At 38.6% G+C, this 18,272-nt stretch overlaps 2 protein-coding genes across 2 annotated transcripts; both read right to left on the bottom strand.

The window, feature by feature from the left end:
• Positions 1-1,344: 1,344 nt before the first annotated feature.
• On the bottom strand, positions 1,345-13,526 carry LOC120563792 (mucin-5AC-like; the record flags this gene model as incomplete). Its single annotated transcript, XM_039808200.1, is given in 21 exon segments — positions 1,345-1,934; positions 6,415-6,543; positions 6,752-6,908; positions 7,016-7,255; positions 7,340-7,519; positions 7,613-7,720; positions 8,299-8,399; positions 8,511-8,560; positions 9,264-9,519; positions 9,610-9,736; positions 9,864-9,958; positions 10,042-10,209; positions 10,302-10,439; positions 10,550-10,619; positions 10,747-10,851; positions 10,967-11,105; positions 11,185-11,302; positions 12,430-12,555; positions 12,664-13,014; positions 13,089-13,179; positions 13,444-13,526. Coding segments are annotated over 21 exon segments (3,366 nt in total), but the record flags the coding sequence as incomplete, so codon positions are not given.
• Positions 13,527-13,644: 118 nt separating this feature from the next.
• Positions 13,645-14,366, bottom strand: LOC120563793 (mucin-2-like). Its single transcript, XM_039808201.1, has 3 exons — positions 14,257-14,366; positions 14,001-14,039; positions 13,645-13,910 (listed from the first exon to the last, which is right to left on the bottom strand). Exons 1-3 carry the CDS (start codon positions 14,333-14,335, stop codon positions 13,645-13,647), a joined length of 384 nt encoding a protein of 127 aa, XP_039664135.1. The 5' UTR covers positions 14,336-14,366.
• Between the last annotated feature and the right edge of the window lie 3,906 nt (positions 14,367-18,272).

Consider the following 18,272-nt stretch of genomic DNA (forward strand, 5'->3'; position numbering starts at 1 on the left):
GGTAGTTTGTCCTCCTGTTGATGGTGATGTTGTTGATGGTGATGTTGAAACCACTCCACTTGTTACTACAATGGGGGTTGTTGTGGTAGGTTTTTCTGTGGCTGTTATTGTGGTGGTTTTTTCTGTGACTGTTTTTGTGGTAGGTTTTTCTGTGACTGTTGTTGGGGTACATTCTTTTGTGACTGTTGTGGTAGGTTTTTCTGTGGCTGTTGTTGTGGTAGTTTGTCCTCCTGTTGATGGTGATGTTGTTGATGGTGATGTTGTAACCACTCCACTTGTTACTACAATGGGGGTTGTTGTGGTAGGTTTTTCTGTGGCTGTTATTGTGGTGGTGTTTTCTGTGACTGATTTTGTGGTAGGTTTTTCTGTGACTGTTGTTGTGGTAGATTTTTCTGTGACTGTTGCTGTGGTAGGTTTTTCTGTGGCTGCTGTTGTGGTAGGTTTTTCTGTGACGGTTGTTGGGGTACATTCTTTTGTGACTGTTGTGGTAGGTGTTTCTGTGGCTGTTGTGGTAGTTTGTCCTCCTGTTGATGGTGATGTTGTTGATGGTGATGTTGTAACCACTCCACTTGTTACTACAATGGGGGTTGTTGTGGTAGGTTTTTCTGTGGCTGTTATTGTGGTGTTTTTTTCTGTGACTGTTTTTGTGGTAGGTTTTTCTGTGACTGTTGTTGGGGTACATTCTTTTGTGACTGTTGTGGTAGGTTTTTCTGTGGCTGTTGTTGTGGTAGTTTGTCCTCCTGTTGATGGTGATGTTGTTGATGGTGATGTTGTAACCACTCCACTTGTTACTACAATGGGGGTTGTTGTGGTAGGTTTTTCTGTGGCTTTTATTGTGGTGTTTTTTTCTGTGACTGTTTTTGTGGTAGGTTTTTCTGTGACTGTTGTTGTGGTAGATTTTTCTGTGACTGTTGTTGTGGTAGGTTTTTCTGTGGCTGCTGTTATGGTAGGTTTTTCTGTGACTGTTGTTGGAGTACATTCTTTTGTGACTGTTGTGGTAGGTTTTTCTGTGGCTGTTATTGTGGTGGTTTTTTCTGTGACTGTTTTTGTGGTAGGTTTTTCTGTGACTGTTTTTGTGGTAGGTTTTTCTGTGACTGTTGTTGTGGTAGATTTTTCTGTGACTGTTGTTGGGGTACATTCTTTTGTGACTGTTGTGGTAGGTTTTTCTGTGGCTGTTGTTGTGGTAGTTTGTCCTCCTGTTGATGGTGATGTTGTTGATGGTGATCTTGTAACCACTCCACTTGTTACTACAATGGGGGTTGTTGTGGTAGGTTTTTCTGTGGCTGTTATTGTGGTGGTTTTTTCTGTGACTGTTTTTGTGGTAGGTTTTTCTGTGACTGTTGTTGTGGTAGATTTTTCTGTGACTGTTGTTGTGGTAGGTTTTTCTGTGGCTGCTGTTGTGGTAGGTTTTTCTGTGACTGTTGTTGGGGTACATTCTTTTGTAACTGTTGTGGTAGGTTTTTCTGTGGCTGTTGTTGTGGTAGGTTTTTCTGTGACTGTTGTTGGAGTACATTCTTTTGTGACTGTTGTGGTAGGTTTTTCTGTGGCTGTTGTTGTGGTAGTTTGTCCTCCTGTTGATGGTGATGTTGTAACCACTCCACTTGTTACTACAATGGGGGTTGTTGTGGTAGGTTTTTCTGTGGCTGTTATTGTGGTGGTTTTTTCTGTGACTGATTTTGTGGTAGGTTTTTCTGTGACTGTTGTTGTGGTAGATTTTTCTGTGACTGTTGCTGTGGTAGGTTTTTCTGTGGCTGCTGTTGTGGTAGGTTTTTCTGTGACTGTTGTTGGGGTACATTCTTTTGTGACTGTTGTGGTAGGTTTTTCTGTGGCTGTTGTTGTGGTAGTTTGTCCTCCTGTTGATGGTGATGTTGTTGATGGTGATGTTGTAACCACTCCACTTGTTACTACAATGGGGGTTGTTGTGGTAGGTTTTTCTGTGGCTGTTATTGTGGTGTTTGTTTCTGTGACTGTTTTTGTGGTAGGTTTTTCTGTGACTGTTGTTGTGGTAGATTTTTCTGTGACTGTTGTTGTGGTAGGTTTTTCTGTGACTTTTGTTGTGGTTTTATTCTTTTGTGACTGTTGTGGTAGGTTTTTCTGTGGCTGTTGTTGTGGTAGTTTGTCCTCTTGTTGATGGTGATGTTGTAACCACCCAATTTGTTACTACAATGGGGGTTGTTGTGGTAGGTTTTTCTGTGGCTGTTATTGTGGTGGTTTTTTCTGTGACTGTTTTTGTGGTAGGTTTTTCTGTGACTGTTGTTGTGGTAGATTTTTCTGTGACTGTTGCTGTGGTAGGTTTTTCTGTGGCTGCTGTTGTGGTAGGTTTTTCTGTGACTGTTGTTGGGGTACATTCTTTTGTGACTGTTGTGGTAGGTTTTTCTGTGGCTGTTGTTGTGGTAGTTTGTCCTCCTGTTGATGGTGATGTTGTTGATGGTGATGTTGTAACCACTCCACTTGTTACTACAATGGGGGTTGTTGTGGTAGGTTTTTCTGTGGCTGTTATTGTGGTGGTTTTTTCTGTGACTGTTTTTGTGGTAGGTTTTTCTGTGACTGTTGTTGTGGTAGATTTTTCTGTGACTGTTGTTGTGGTAGGTTTTTCTGTGACTTTTGTTGTGGTAGGTTTTTCTGTGGCTGTTGTTGTGGTAGGTTTTTCTGTGACTGTTGTTGGAGTACATTCTTTTGTGACTGTTGTGGTAGGTTTTTCTGTGGCTGTTGTTGTGGTAGTTTGTCCTCCTGTTGATGGTGATGTTGTTGATGGTGATGTTGTAACCACTCCACTTGTTACTACAATGGGGGTTGTTGTGGTAGGTTTTTCTGTGGCTGTTATTGTGGTGGTTTTTTCTGTGACTGTTTTTGTGGTAGGTTTTTCTGTGACTGTTGTGGTAGATTTTTCTGTGACTGTTGTTGTGGTAGGTTTTTCTGTGGCTGCTGTTATGGTAGGTTTTTCTGTGACTGTTGTTGGGGTACATTCTTTTGTAACTGTTGTGGTAGGTTTTTCTGTGGCTGTTGTGGTAGATTTTTCTGTGGCTGCTGTTATGGTAGGTTTTTCTGTGACTGTTGTTGGGGTACATTCTTTTGTAACGTGTTGTGGTAGGTTTTTTTGTGACTTTCTTTGTGGTAGGTTTTTCTGTGCGGCTGTTGTGGTAGGTTTTTCTGTGACTGTTGTTGGAGTACATTCTTTGGTGTATTTTTCACGTATTGTTGTGTAGTTTGTCCTCCTGTTGATGGTGATGTTGTTGATGGTGATCTTGTAACCACTCCACTTGTTACTACAATGGGGGTTGTTGTGGTAGGTTTTTCTGTGGCTGTTATTGTGGTGGTTTTTTCTGTGACTGTTTTTGTGGTAGGTTTTTCTGTGACTGTTGTTGTGGTAGATTCTTCTGTGACTGTTGTTGTGGTAGGTTTTTCTATGGCTGTTGTTATGGTTGGTTTTTCTGTGAAGGATGTTGTTGTGGTAGTTTTTTCTGTGACTGTTGTTGTGGTAGGTTTTTCTGTGGCTGCTGTTGTGCTGGGTTTTTCTGTGGCTGTTGTTGTGGTAGGTTTTTCTGTGACTTTTATTGTGGTAGGTTTTTCTGTGACTGTTGTTGTTGCTAGGTTTTTCTGTGGCTTTTGTTATGGTAGGTTTTTCTGTGACTGTTGTTGTGGTTGGTTTTTCTGTGAAGAATGTTGTAGTTTTTTCTGTGACTGTTGTTGTGGTAGGTTCTCCTGTGACTGCTGTTGTGGTAGGTTTTTCTGTGGCTGCTGTTTTGGTAGGTTTTTCCGTGACTTTTACTGTGGTAGGTTTTTCTGTGACTGTTGTTGTTGCGGTAGGTTTTTCTGTGGCTGTTGTTATGGTAGGTTTTTCTGTGACTGTTGTTGTGGTAGGTTTTTCTGTGAAGGATGTTGTTGTGGTAGTTTTTTCTGTGACTGTTGTTGTGGTAGGTTCTTCTGTGACTGTTGTTGTGGTAGGTTTTTCTGTGGCTGCTGTTGTGGTAGGTTTTTCTGTGGCTGTTGTTGTGGTAGGTTCTCCTGTGACTGGTATTGTGGTAGATGTTTCTGTTGTTGCTGAGTTGGTTGAGCTACACATGCTACAGCAACATTTCACTCGTATTTCATAGTCATAACAAATAGGAGGTATTTGGTCTTTGTTATGACAGATCAGTCCATTTGTTGAGTTGCATGTTACTTTTTGATCAAGATCGTTCAAAGATATATCCTTGTATTGTGTTGCTCTACATTCTATTTCCAGAGGATTTCTGCAAACACTCAGATCTATATCAATAATTTCTTCAATTGGTTCATAATCTCCATCATCTTCAAAATGTGGGTAATGATTGTTTTTCCAATCTGACCACTTACAATTGCAATAAATGGATGTTGTGGTAGTTTGTCCTCCTGTTGATGGTGATGTTGTAACCACTCCATTTGTTACTACAATGGGGGTTGTTTTGGTAGGTTTTTCTGTGACTGTTGTTGCAGTAGGTTTTTCAAAAACAAAGGCTGTTATTGTTGTTGGAGTTGTTGTTGTGGATGAAGTTGGACAAGTCTTCATGATTCTGGTAATATTTCCATTTTCCCCACAAACAGCTCTGATACAGTTTCCATCTCCATCAACTGTGTCATAGACTGTATCTGCATACTTGTAAATGTGTCCTTCATACAAACAGGTGCAGGCTGCAAAATGAATAATTATACAAGTATTATATATATCTTTATTGTTATAATAGATTCTTACTGTTGTTTTTTCATTTAATCTGTATGTAATGATTAATAACAGAAATGGTCATAGCCTGCTTACCTTGGACGTCATAGCTGCACTTAACCTTTGTTGAAGAACAATAACTAAAGGCAAATGAAAGAATAAAAGTTAAAAACAATGCATTATCTTAGTGTATTATCTTAGTGTTGGGCATGTCATGGAACGCAGCATCAAATCCAGAAAATAAATATGTTGATTGTAATGATAAAATATTGCTAAACTATATATATAAAGAAGATGTCTTTCTTTCTTTATTTTTTAAAATAGGGGCCGCTCACCGAGACTATACAACAAATTTGAAAGTAGGGGGGATACAAACTGGATATTGAAAAAGGGGGGGGACATGTCCCTCCTGTCCCAAGTGGAACACACTCTAGCCTGGGCGGCTACTTGACTGCGCTGGTTTGCAATAGAAGGTGTGGCAAGAATTTGGTCACTTTATTTTGGTCGTCTTTTAGTCTACATTTTTCAACCAGCTGACGTGATTCCTACGAGCATCTTTCATCCATTATAGCTAGTAGCCCATACTGGCAGCCTTTTAATAACACATAGCACACTAGTGACTCTCTTTACATCTGTCTGAGGGCAGTGGTTATCTGCTCTATCTGCAGTCTCTGGAGTGATGTGCACTGTCAAGGGACAAAAACACTTGGCAGATCTACTAGTTAAATTTTGTGCACCAAGCACCAGACTGTTGCAAAATAACCACAGAAACCTCTGTGCTAATGCACACATTAAAGTTATCCTATACTTAACTATACTGCAGTGTGAATCAACAGGGATGTTGGATATTGACATAATTCCAATTAAAACTTCCCTTTCTGCTAATAACTCTCCCAGGACAGTCCGTTCCTGCTAGTCTGGCCCTGGTGTCTCCACCGTCATTGTTTTAAGAGTCTGACCAAAATACCAGTCACATTGTATGATATACAAGAACTCTCTAATGTATCATGTCGTGTTTTGTTAAAGTTAAAGCAACTAGAGGGGTTAAAGGTTACATGACGCCATTGACAGGCAACGAAAAGTAACGGACCTTTACCTTAAATAAAATAAAAATAAAAATGCAGTCTGTACACCTCTGACACACTGGGGAAGGCACACTTAATTGATCTGTGCTGATATATACATATAAAAAAACTATCCATATATATATATATATATGGATAGTTTTTTGGGAATAAAATAGTTTTCACTTTATAATATACCTAAACCATGTGATTGTATGACAGTATAATTATTCCATTATGCCAGCTTTTGTAAAAACAATATAAAGGATATAATTAACAATTGCACCAACTGAAGCATTAATAAGATGGAAAGTGACCTACCACTTTTGACAATTTTCCCTTGGAGGCATGACCACACCTTCTTCATAATGCTTCCCTTCGTTATCATAGCAGCCACATTCCTCCAGTGACACACACTTCATGGTATCTTCTTCCAAATAAGAGCGTTCAGATGGGCAACTTGGATAGCAGCCTTAAAAAGTTAAATGTTACAGTAAATTACAGAACTAGCACAGGTACAGACAGAAAGCTAAATGTGCGTAGTAAAAGTGAATGAAAATTCAGTAATACAACAGTAAGCACAATGGGCTTTACTAGAAAACATCATGCATGGTCAACTCTCCAATTCTAACCTTTAAAATACATACACTGTTACTTTAATTTCATTGGTACCTTCTAATGCTGGAATGTGATTGTAGCATACTCCTGAGGGATTCCGGCATGTCTTCATGCATTTTTTTCCACAAGGCTCATAGTGCCATTCACACTTTCCATCAGGGTAGTAAAAATCACAGAACAGAGCTAATAATACAAGAGAAAGAAATATTGATAATATACAAGACCAGTTCACTTACTCATGTATAAAATCTTGATAATAAAATGCAAGTCAGACTTTATTTTTAAAGTCTATAAGTTGAATGACAAAAGGGGATGCTGACAGATGGTGATCACGATCATACACTGTATTTTTATGTTTATCTCCTCACAGAAAAAAAAATAACACACTCACGACAAATTTTGGGAGTTCTCCATTTCACACAAGCTCCGGCCTCATTACAGGCTGCTGCGTAGGCTGCTACAGCTGAGCAGAAACTCTCACAATCTCCTCTTGTGTTGCAGGAACATGTGTCTGTCACACAGGCATCATAATAGTCTTTTGGATCCACCTTTTTGAAGGAAACCATTGTTAATGTAAGTAGATGCTTAATTATATCATGGAAGCTAATTATACAGAAAGTCATTGAGAGACAATTAGATGGTTTTGTTTACTTACCTTTGAGTGGCAACCAGCAAATACTTTGCTGTTAATAATGCTGCAGTGTTTTAATGCCCATGCCTGCCTGTGTGAGTACAGCATGCAGGGATTTTTTAGTGTGTTTGCATTAGGGCAGGTAGGTGACACTTTCCAGCTGTTTCCAAACTCAAGGGCTTCAACCACAACTTCTTTGTTTCTGGTGGTAAAATCGTTCTTGATGTTTCCATCATAATTCCCACATAGACCACAGACTTTCCCCTGGGATATAATGAGATCTAGTTAATTTATAAAATGTCAACCTTGTCAACATGTATCTGAACACTTGTATATCTCCTCGCCCACCTTGAATGTGGACTTGAGTTGGATCATGAGTGTTGTCTTCTTATTCCAAATGAGAACAAGACCATTCTTTGCCTCAATGACGAGATATATGCCCATAGTGTGGACTTGATATGGTATGTCCACCCCTTTGCTTTGTTTGATAACTCTGACATTTTCCTCTGAAAGAACAATTTCATGGTTCTGAAAGAAACAAAACATGCTCATTTGTAAAACTGCAATGTTATTTTCAGCATTTAAAAAATAATTTTAAGTGCATATAATAGTGTTATGTACCCCTAAGTAGAGTTTGATAGCAGTCGAGCAAATGCTTTCAGTTGTTCCACATGGGATGCTCTCAGTCAGGACCCTGAAGGTGCCATTCATATCGTCCCCGCAGTAATCCTGCAAGATATTGATGTCAGTACTACAAGACTGACTTTTGACAAATCACGAAGACTAAATAAAAGTCTGTGCAATACCTTAGCGAAGACATAGCCACAGTCTCCATTAAAGGAGAATTTCTTATCATCAAAAGTGATGTAATGCCCTTCTCCATATATGGTACAGGTTCCATCACACTCACGAAGTGTACAATCCCATTTTCTCCTTTTGCAAGTGCTATGATTTAAAAAGATGTGATGGCAAGTTATATATAAACAATAAAAAAAACACACACAACTGTGAAATGACAGAGCACTGCTTTGGTGTGGAAATAATTAAATGGCTCACCAGGTATTGCAGTCCACAGTGACAGTCTGTCCAGAGTTATAGTATTCTCCATTATATGTGCAGGGACAGTTCTCCTCTGTAATACAGCCTCCTTTACCATCAGCTAGCAGGCCAGCAGGACATACACAGCCTGACATACACTGTCTACTGACCTACAGTATACAGTGAAAAAGCAATGTATTTAACATGTTGCTTTAGTATACATGTGTAGAATATTCAACAACAGTCATGAAACAGTGCCTCAATCTTACACATTCTGTGTCCAGGGTCTGGCAGCTTTGTTGGCACTCGGATCCCATGTCACCTGGCTTTGCGCTTGAGCAGTTGAAAAAAACCATTGGCTCGGTGCATGCTGATGACAATTATAGTGTGTTAAAAAGGAAACCACTGTATGCTTTGTGTTACTCATACTGTGTTTTGCTATATAAGGAATACTATGATGAGCTAAGTGCTTTGTACCTACATTCACTTATTTGGCTTCCTGTACATCTTAGTTCTCCACTATGACAGGAGCTGAAATGCATAGAAAGACACGCAAGTTTAATTCTCGCTAGTTTTTGCTGTTTGCAGGGGAGCTGATGATTATTTTAGAACATACTGAATGAAAAGCAGTGTACAGTACACGTGACTGGTCTCTGGTCTATCCCACATACACACAGATAACCACATTCACATGGGTAGTTGAGTGATCCAATTCACTGAATATTGTTTTTGGATTAAGGGATTAAACCAAGGCCTTGAGAGGAAACCCATGCAGACATTCCAAAACTAAACAAAGTGCAAATGCACTTTGCCATTAAGCTGTTAAATTGTGGAGCACGCTAGCTTCCATCTCTGCAATTAGCAGTGGAGACCCTCAAGAGACCGCTATGATGGCAAACTACTTTTGGAAAACCGCACTTCAAAAATAAAAATAAAACACTGTGCTGAATAAATTCCGCTTAAAAGTTGACCCACAGTTGGGATCCACTAATCTAGAATAATTTTGTTCAGTTCAAAAAAAATGCTCTAGGTGAGCCTTGATGGCCCGGGTGTTAAGCATCGACCATGAACCACAATATTCCCAGTTCACATCCTGCTGGAGACTGTTGCTCATGTCATTCTCTCTCACTCACTCTTCTTGCTATTGTCAGGTGACTAATAAAAGCATAAGCAAAAATAATTATTAGAAAATATTGTTCTGCTTTAATTTTACTGGAAGTATTGAAATCCTCACCAGGTTTGTCCATGGACGCTGATGACCTGCCCGGGGCGTACCACTGTGTCTCCCACATGGCAGGAGCATTGTGAGGCAGACACACACTCACCCTCCTCATTCAGGTAAGTTCCTTCAGCACAGCCGCAGCCATCAAGCGGGGTAAATTCAACCGCACATGTTAAGTCTGACTGACTAAGAGAGCGGCAGGTGCGACCACAGCTTGTCATTTGGTAGCCATACACAAAAGTAGAAGGGCAGCCAGTCGTGTATTTCTCTTTTAAAATAAAACAGGTTTCATTGGTGTTTAAATATTATAAACAAACATAGACTTTATTTCACATTCAATAGTTTGGATTTAACTTACCGCATATAGTGTTTCTCCATCCATTAAATAAGACACCTTTAGCAGCACATGCATGGACATAGGAATATATGGCAGCACACATGCACTCCTCACTGTTATCACAGGCACAGGTGTCATAAATACAAGACTGTGGAGAGAAGCAGCAACCAGCTAAATTAATAATTGAAATGTTAAATTGTTAAATAAGTGAAATAAAACAAATAGATACTACATACTGTAGATTAGAATGCATTCAAAAAGAAGTCACTGCTTACATCTTGATAGCGTTTTGGGTTTATTACAGAATGGCACAATGCAAACATCCCTTTTGGGTCCGACAGCAAGGCGCACCAATGTTTGGCATATTTCTCTACAAAAAAAGATAAACATGTTTATCGGTAAAATATTGTGAAGATTGATATTAAAATGTGGAGTATGATGTCGGTGACCTACCATTGTCTATGCTCAAAAGGCAGGGGTCCCCTAGTATGTTTGTCACATCGGAGCAGCTTGTCCTGGTCTTCCATGTGTTGACAAATGTCCCAGCCGTTCCCTCAGTTAATCCATTTGTGGTTCTGAGAGCTTTTTTGGTTCACATGCATGTAAAATCTCCACAAATACCTGAATAAAGATATTGATACTTAATACTTTTTAAAATACCCACTGCAAAAGGTGGATATTTTACACTTTAATCAAAAGAAGTAAACACACACCTGTGAGTTGTCCCTTATTGGAAACACTGGCTTTGATGTAGATCTGCATAATGGGTGAAAGCTGAATCTCGAGATCAAGCCCATAGTTGGTGTGGATTACAATAAAGAATGTCGATGGTTTGAAGATCATAATGTCATCTGCGGGGGAGGAAAACATTTTCACAGTAAATAAAGAGATAGTTTTAATTTCAGCAAACTAAAGAAATTGTGATTTCATTGTAGAATGAAAAACAACAACAACCACTCACCCATGAACAGAGGCAGCTGAGTGGTCAGTTTGTTATACGAAACATGTCCGCTGGCTTCTACTACAATCATCTGCAGTAGGAAAAAATGAGAATATTCTCAAAATCTAAACCTTTCAAACAGATATTAAATGAAGAAAATCATATAAATAAAATGTTTTACTTTATTAGGAGAGAACCATAATATATTGTAATTGTACCATGTATTTAGGCAGTAGTAGGGTGACTGCAGTCAGGCAAGTTGATTTATCTGATCTTTTACATGTGGCCAGGTCACCAAGGACACTGAAAGTCCCATTTGTTTCCTAAAGTCAAGAAGATTAAAAATGCATGTAAAATACAAACTGTTTGTTCAGCTACAAGTATTGCAAACTTGTCTGTGAATTAAATAATTAATTAATTTAAGTTTGAATGCCTTACCTTGGAGAGAACATAAGAGCAGTCTCCATGGAAAGTATAAGTTTTACCATCATAGGTGGAGATGTGGGAGCCACCCAGCACAGAGCAGACACCAGGACAGTCCATATCTTTGCAACGCCACTGACCCTGGGTACAGGTGCTGTCAACAGTGTTAAGTCAGTTCAACTGGACAGATCATTGCTTTTATTAACATTATATTGAAAATAGGGAGTTATTACCAGTTTTGACATGCCCTTGAGTGTGATTCCCCTGTCTTGTACAGCTTGCCATGGTGTAAGCAGGAGCACGAGTCAACAGCAACACACCCACTTTGTGTAATGTCGTCAAAGACAGTCCCTTGGGTGAAACACAATGACATGATTAGTCTGGTCTGTAAAGTAAATTGCTATTAACATGTAAACCCCATTAAAAATCTGTGTGCATTAATTAACAGAACACACTCAATATATATATTTTTTTAATCATTTTAACATATGTTAAAGAGATGTCAAAGATAACAACATTTCTTACTAGACATGATCTTGAGTATCTCCACATATCTCCATCCAAAATCAAAACCAAGCTGCATTAAATCCAAGCACCTCATTTAAATTGCATTGTCCATGGCCTGACAACTTTTACCATTAAATTGCAGTACATTAGGCTACACCATTGTATACGTGCACCTAACTGATCACAGCCAAAGCTACATCCAATGTAGCATCTCAACTAGAATAGTGTTGAGAGGACAAGGACAAATGTAATGAATGTGATAACCTCACTTTATTAACATGACGCAATTGATTAAAGGTGCCCTACCACACGTATTTCATTACTTTGTGGTAATGTCTGAAGTTCTACCATGGACTCTGTACATTTACAGCAAAAAATGCCTTGGTTACCTTGTTTCAAGCCATTCTAGCGTGGTATAGAAAGCCTACTGGAAGACTCAGCTCGATTTCTGCCAGTTCTCATTAACATTCAACAAGCTAAGCTGTTTGAATCTGATTGGCTAACAGCTAGCCAATGAGAGCCTGGCTGTCAGAATCCTTTACCCAGCCCAACTGGGCGAGCTAATGAATAGTAATGAGCTCAGGCAATATGATGTCAGACTGACCAGCTTTTGTAATTGGCCTGATTTCTCTGCTTATTTCTTTTCAGTGGCTAGAGCTGACAAAGGAGGTAGCATTTCATTTTCACATTCACAACATAACACAAACACATATGGACCTAACATATTTCAAAAAATGTAAAAACAGTTTTGTATGGCTGGGCACCTTTAAGTATTTGTAGGCCTATACATACCAAAACACAGGTGCTAGCCGGCCAGTAAATCTATAACTTTTGTTGTTACCACAACTCTTAAGTCAAGAGCACAAATGAAGTAATTGGAGAGCATGAATTAATCAAATGTGTGACTGAAATAAACCCTTTGACTAGACAACAAACCTCATCTGTGCTGGTTTAAAAATCAGGAAATTTACCATTTGGACAGAAACATCCATCTACGCAGTGATCCTCGCACACATGGCTTCTCTTTTGGTTGCTGCAGGTGTCAGTACAAAGACTACTGCATTCCTTATGCTCCATGTTGAAAGGGCATGTTTTTGCTATTTAACACACAAAAAGTACAACTTAGAAACAGTGATTCTGACATACAGAAAAATAAAATCAAAGCGTACACTCAAACATATACATGTTTTGATTGTAGTTCTTACCACACAGTTGTGCTGTTTGCCATTGCTGTGGTTTCCCGCCTGCATGAGCGCACTGACGAGAGTACTCCGAAATGGTTGAACACAAACATGAAGTACTGTTTTTACAGCGGCACAAGTCCTTCACACAGGCGCCGATGAAGGAGTCAGTAGCAACCAGGTTTTGACAGCTGAGCAATGCAGGTCCTGACAGCAGGTTTGTACAGAGGTTTTTGTGTGGGTCAGCAAATCCATTTCCTCTTACTTCACTTGCAAAGGTCTGTGTGGCTGGTGAGGAGATTTCTTCACACTCTTCAGTTGGACCATTGACCTTCCAGGCCTCCCCATATTCAAGAGTAACAGACTTCCCTGTTTCTAGAGGTGAAATGGTTTTAGTAAATGTAAAGACTGATTTTGTGCAGATTGTTTTTAGCTTTATTATTATTTACCTGTTTTGATGAACTCATCATAAACCTGTATTCCGTTGAAGTCACCACACAGGCCACATGTCTGATTCTTGAATTTTGCATCCAGCTCAACCTTAAAACCAGGGGTAAATGAATGATGTGCAGAAATGAAGAAATCTCTTAACTACAGTTAACGTTATGCAATTGCTTACCTTTGATTTAACATGGATTAATCTTTATGTTATCTAAATTCTCTAATCTATTTAGTAAAACTAAATATAGTGTACAGTATACATTTTCAGGGCTCAGTGTTTTTGTTTATCTGTAAGTTATCAAAATAATAATACAAATCAATATCAGATAGTATTTATGGACAGCACATAATGAATAGACATACCCAGAGGGCGTCTTTTTCATTCCACATGACGACCAAACCCAGCTTTGCCTCGATTTTGACATAGGAGATGGTTCTTTCAATTGAAATGCCAACCTGGCTGAATGGGATAGTGACACTAGAGGGGGGCAAAAAAAAAAACATCAACCATCACTGCAACCAGTACATCAGCTGGTAATGAAAAGTCCCATTATTAAAACAGACTCACAGTTTATCATTGACTTTGATGGAAGTGTTTGCTAATTCCACAATGGCCCCCTCCAGTTTCATGGTGACCTTCTCAATGGTGGTGACCCCATTCATCTCCTGCCGTTTTAACTGAATATTGAAACTGTCATGGCTTCCCTTACACTGGGATGCAAGGAGGTAGTTGCAAGTGGAGGGAAGCTGGAAGAAATCACTATCAAAAGTCCTGAAATGATAGTTACCCCATGTACTGCAGAGCTGGTTGTTGTGAGCGAGTCTCATTTCTAGTTTGTGGAGAGAAAAAAACATTAATTACACTTTAATTCTCCACAATTTTTGGTTTGGTATCTTTCATCTTTGATTTTTTTTTTTACCTGTAATTACTGGCATTTTGGTCACCATCTGAACTGTAACTGAAAAAAGAAAAACACATCAATAATGTCAGATATAAGCAGACTTTATATTTGTATTATCAACTATGTGCATGAAAAAACAACACCATTCATCCAACACTGAGAATTTATCAAATTTTCATACTTCATATATTCTTCATACTCAATAGAGAGCACCAGACAATAAGGTTGGACTTGATAGATCCAGCTCTCTTTGTGTGCCAATGAGTGTACATACCAGTGCTGGCTGCAGATAGTGGAAGGTAGAGAGTGAGCCATGGTATCACCCATTCAAGTAGCATCCTGGCTGTTCTCATGATCCTTGAGTAGTCCCTGTCCTGACAGGGATGGTTGAGCCAACTGATCCCACACTACCAGTGTCATGTAATATAGTGCATTGGGTATTTGCAGTTAGGGTGGGGTAAAAGAGACATTTTGGGTATCTGCCATTGTGTCACACCCATTAAGATTACACCCATGATGACATTTCTTATGATAACACTCATGTTTATGTCTGTGTCACAAAGCATTCTATCAATCATGATGTTGATCTTTGGTAAAAATGAATATACATCTTATAAGTAAGAACAAACCTTTAACAACTATCATATGTCACATACTTTCAATTTGTGATTCTTAGGAAAAGTATGATTTACATTCTACTGCCTTTTAAACTGTTTGCATAGAATGCCATATTATAATGATTTCTCTCACACGATAACATGGAACCATTGGCTATCTTGTCAGATGCACGGTGCACAGTGTGATGCTGAGGAAAGAACATGCTCTCCCAGACCAGATAAGGGAGACGTCATTGACTCTGACCAGATAACAACTGACGACATAAAACTCTGTATTATGATTGTATTATCACTGCATATCATTAATTATAAAAGAAACGTCTGTAGAGAGCTTCTCGTCAGAATATTTTTAACATTTTTGAACATTGAGAAAGCTTCAGTGGTTCTTGATAATTAAATAATCCTAACAATGATACACGACAGATATTATTACAATTATATTATCAACAATTATCAGCAGAGATGGCAAAAGTACTCACTTCTTGTACTCAAGTAGAAGTACAGATACTTCTGTTCTGTGGAGGATAATCAGTTGAGATCGTGTGTGTGCGTCCTTGAGAACTGTAAGTCGTATAACTTATGTTGTCAGTTATAAGCCTGCTGTTGTATTGGTCTATAGTTATGGCAAACTTAAAGTAAGTTAGCTAGCTAGTGATTTTGTTGTTTGTGTTAACCTGTTAGCTAGGTTGCACGTTGCTTGATCTTAATAAAGAATCAAAAGAGAGAAGTTGTCTCCGTCCGTGTTTCAACAGACACACCTGGGGCAAAGTTGGAAACCAGAATCCAGAGATGGCAAAAGTACTCACTTCTTGTACTCAAGTAGAAGTACAGATACTTCTGTTAAAAAATACTCTGGTAAAAGTAGAAGTACTGATTTAACTTCTTTACTCAAGTAAAAGTAACAAAGTACAGGCTTGGAAATTTACTTAAAGTATAAAAGTAAAAGTAGCCTTGCAAATGACAACCATTTTTTATGCAAAGCTGCCTGGACCACACAAATGTTACTAGAGTGGTAGCTGAGAAACTTCAGTAGGGAGAAAAGGCTCTTATATGCCATTGCCTACATTTTAAATGGATGTCTGCCAATAGGCCTAAAACATCACATATACAGTACTGTATGATTATTGTGACAGAGACTGGGACTCCAGGTTAATAAGATTCTGACTGAGTAGCAATATATGAATTCTGTTGTGATTCTCTTTTGTATTCTTCCCCTTAACATTTAAAGGAATCTACGTGTGTGTGTGTGTGTGTGTGTGTGTGTGTGTGTGTGTGTGTGTGTGTGTGTGTTTGTGCGCTCAAATATGGCTTCTGGAAAGAAAATAAAGGATTAAATATGAATTACTAAACAGACATTAATTAAGAAGTTCCCCATATTTTAAGAGTTACGCAGCACATTCGCCAGGAGTCATTCTTGATGCCTATAAACATCTCGGTATTTTCGGTATTGATGACGCGAAAAATAAGGGTAACTCCAGTGAAATTATTTGAAACTTGTTAATGAGGACTAGATAAGGAGTGTATTTAAAGCTGATTCTGGCAGAGATGGGAAGTAACGAAGTACAAATACTTCGTTACTGTACTCAAGTAGATTTTTCAGATATTTTTACTTTACTTTACTATTTATTTTTGTGGCGACTTTTTACTTTTACTCCTTACATTTTAACACGAATATCTGTAGTTTCTACTCCTTACATTTTTAGAAAATGTGCTCGTTACTTTAGTTTTGTAAAACAGGTCGTCTATCAGGAGTGATTGTGAGTGCATGTCGGAAAATAGCGCGGACACGCGTCTTACACCCATTGACATATATGCTTACACCGCGCGCCACACAGAGAAAAACGTGAGAGAAAAGAAAAAGAGATAGCTGTCCGGAGGATAATCAGTTGAGATCGTGTGTGTGCGTCCTTGAGAACTGTAAGTCGTATAACTTATGTTGTCAGTTAATGTAAGCCTGTTGTTGTATTGGTCTATAGTTATGGCAAACTTAAAGTAAGTTAGCTAGTGATTTTGTTGTTTGTGTTAACCTGCTAGGTTGCACGTTGCTTGATCTTAATAAAGCATCAAAAGAGAGAAGTTGTCTCCGTCCGTGTTTCAACAGACACACCTGGGGCAAAGTTGGAAACCAGAATCAGCTTTAAATACAGTCCTAATCTAGTCCTCATTAACAAGTTTCAAATAATTTCACTGGAGTTACCCTTATTATTTTTCGCGTCATCAATACCGAAAATACCGAGATGTTTAGGCATCAAGAATGACTCCTGGCGAATGTGCTGCGTAACTCTTAAAATATGGGGAACTTCTTAATTAATGTCTGTTTAGTAGGCTAGCTAATTCATATTTAATCCTTTATTTTCTTTCCAGAAGCCATATTTGAGCGCGCACACACACACGCACACACACGCACACACACACACACACACACACACACACACACACACACACACACACACACACACACACACACACACACACACACGTAGATTCCTTTAAATGTTAAGGGGAAGAATACAAAAGAGAATCACAACAGAATTCATATATTGCTACTCAGTCAGAATCTTATTAACCTGGAGTCCCAGTCTCTGTCACAATAATCATACAGTACTGTATATGTGATGTTTTAGGCCTATTGACAGACATCCATTTAAAATGTAGGCAATGGCATATAAGAGCCTTTTCTCCCCACTGAAGTTTCTCAGCTACCACTCTAGTAACATTTGTGTGGTCCAGGCAGCTTTGCATAAAAAATGGTTGTCATTTGCAAGGCTACTTTTACTTTTATACTTTAAGTAAATTTCCAAGCTTGTACTTTGTTACTTTTACTTGAGTAAAGAAGTTAAATCAGTACTTCTACTTTTACCAGAGTATTTTTTAACAGAAGTATCTGTACTTCTACTTGAGTACAAGAAGTGAGTACTTTTGCCATCTCTGGATTCTGGTTTCCAACTTTGCCCCAGGTGTGTCTGTTGAAACACGGACGGAGACAACTTCTCTCTTTTGATTCTTTATTAAGATCAAGCAACGTGCAACCTAGCTAACAGGTTAACACAAACAACAAAATCACTAGCTAGCTAACTTACTTTAAGTTTGCCATAACTATAGACCAATACAACAGCAGGCTTATAACTGACAACATAAGTTATACGACTTACAGTTCTCAAGGACGCACACACACGATCTCAACTGATTATCCTCCGGACAGCTATCTCTTTTTCTTTTCTCTCACGTTTTTCTCTGTGTGGCGCGCGGTGTAAGCATATATGTCAATGGGTGTAAGACGCGTGTCCGCGCTATTTTCCGACATGCACTCACAATCACTCCTGATAGACGACCTGTTGTACAAAACTAAAGTAACGAGCATATTTTGTAAAAATGTAAGGAGTAGAAACTACACATATTCGTGTTAAAATGTAAGGAGTAAAAGTAAAAAGTCGCCACAAAAATAAATAGTAAAGTAGCCTAAAGTAAAAATATCTGAAAAATCTACTTGAGTAGCCTACAGTAACGAAGTATTTGTACTTCGTTTCTTCCCATCTCTGATTATCAGTAATATGAAAACAACAATAACAGCCAAAGCTTAACTGCCACAAATTGGATGGGAACAAAGGAAGAACTGAGAAATAAACAGTTGCATTTTTTTATTTGATAAATTGATAAATAAATTATCAAACCT

Source organism: Perca fluviatilis, chromosome 8 (genome assembly GCF_010015445.1).
Source record: "Perca fluviatilis chromosome 8, GENO_Pfluv_1.0, whole genome shotgun sequence".
Lineage (NCBI taxonomy): Eukaryota > Metazoa > Chordata > Actinopteri > Perciformes > Percidae > Perca > Perca fluviatilis.

What these genes read in the sequence shown, in the direction of transcription:
- LOC120563793 (XM_039808201.1), bottom strand. Translation starts at nt 14,335, where the DNA reads ATGAGAACAGCCAGGATGCTACTTGAATGGGTGATACCATGGCTCACT. An exon ending in ACTATCTGCAGCCAGCACTG is followed by an intron (nt 14,040 to 14,256) that starts GTATGTACACTC and finishes TTCTTTTTTCAG; the next exon opens with TTACAGTTCAGATGGTGACC. An exon ending in CAAAATGCCAGTAATTACAG is followed by an intron (nt 13,911 to 14,000) that starts GTAAAAAAAAAA and finishes TCCACAAACTAG; the next exon opens with AAATGAGACTCGCTCACAAC.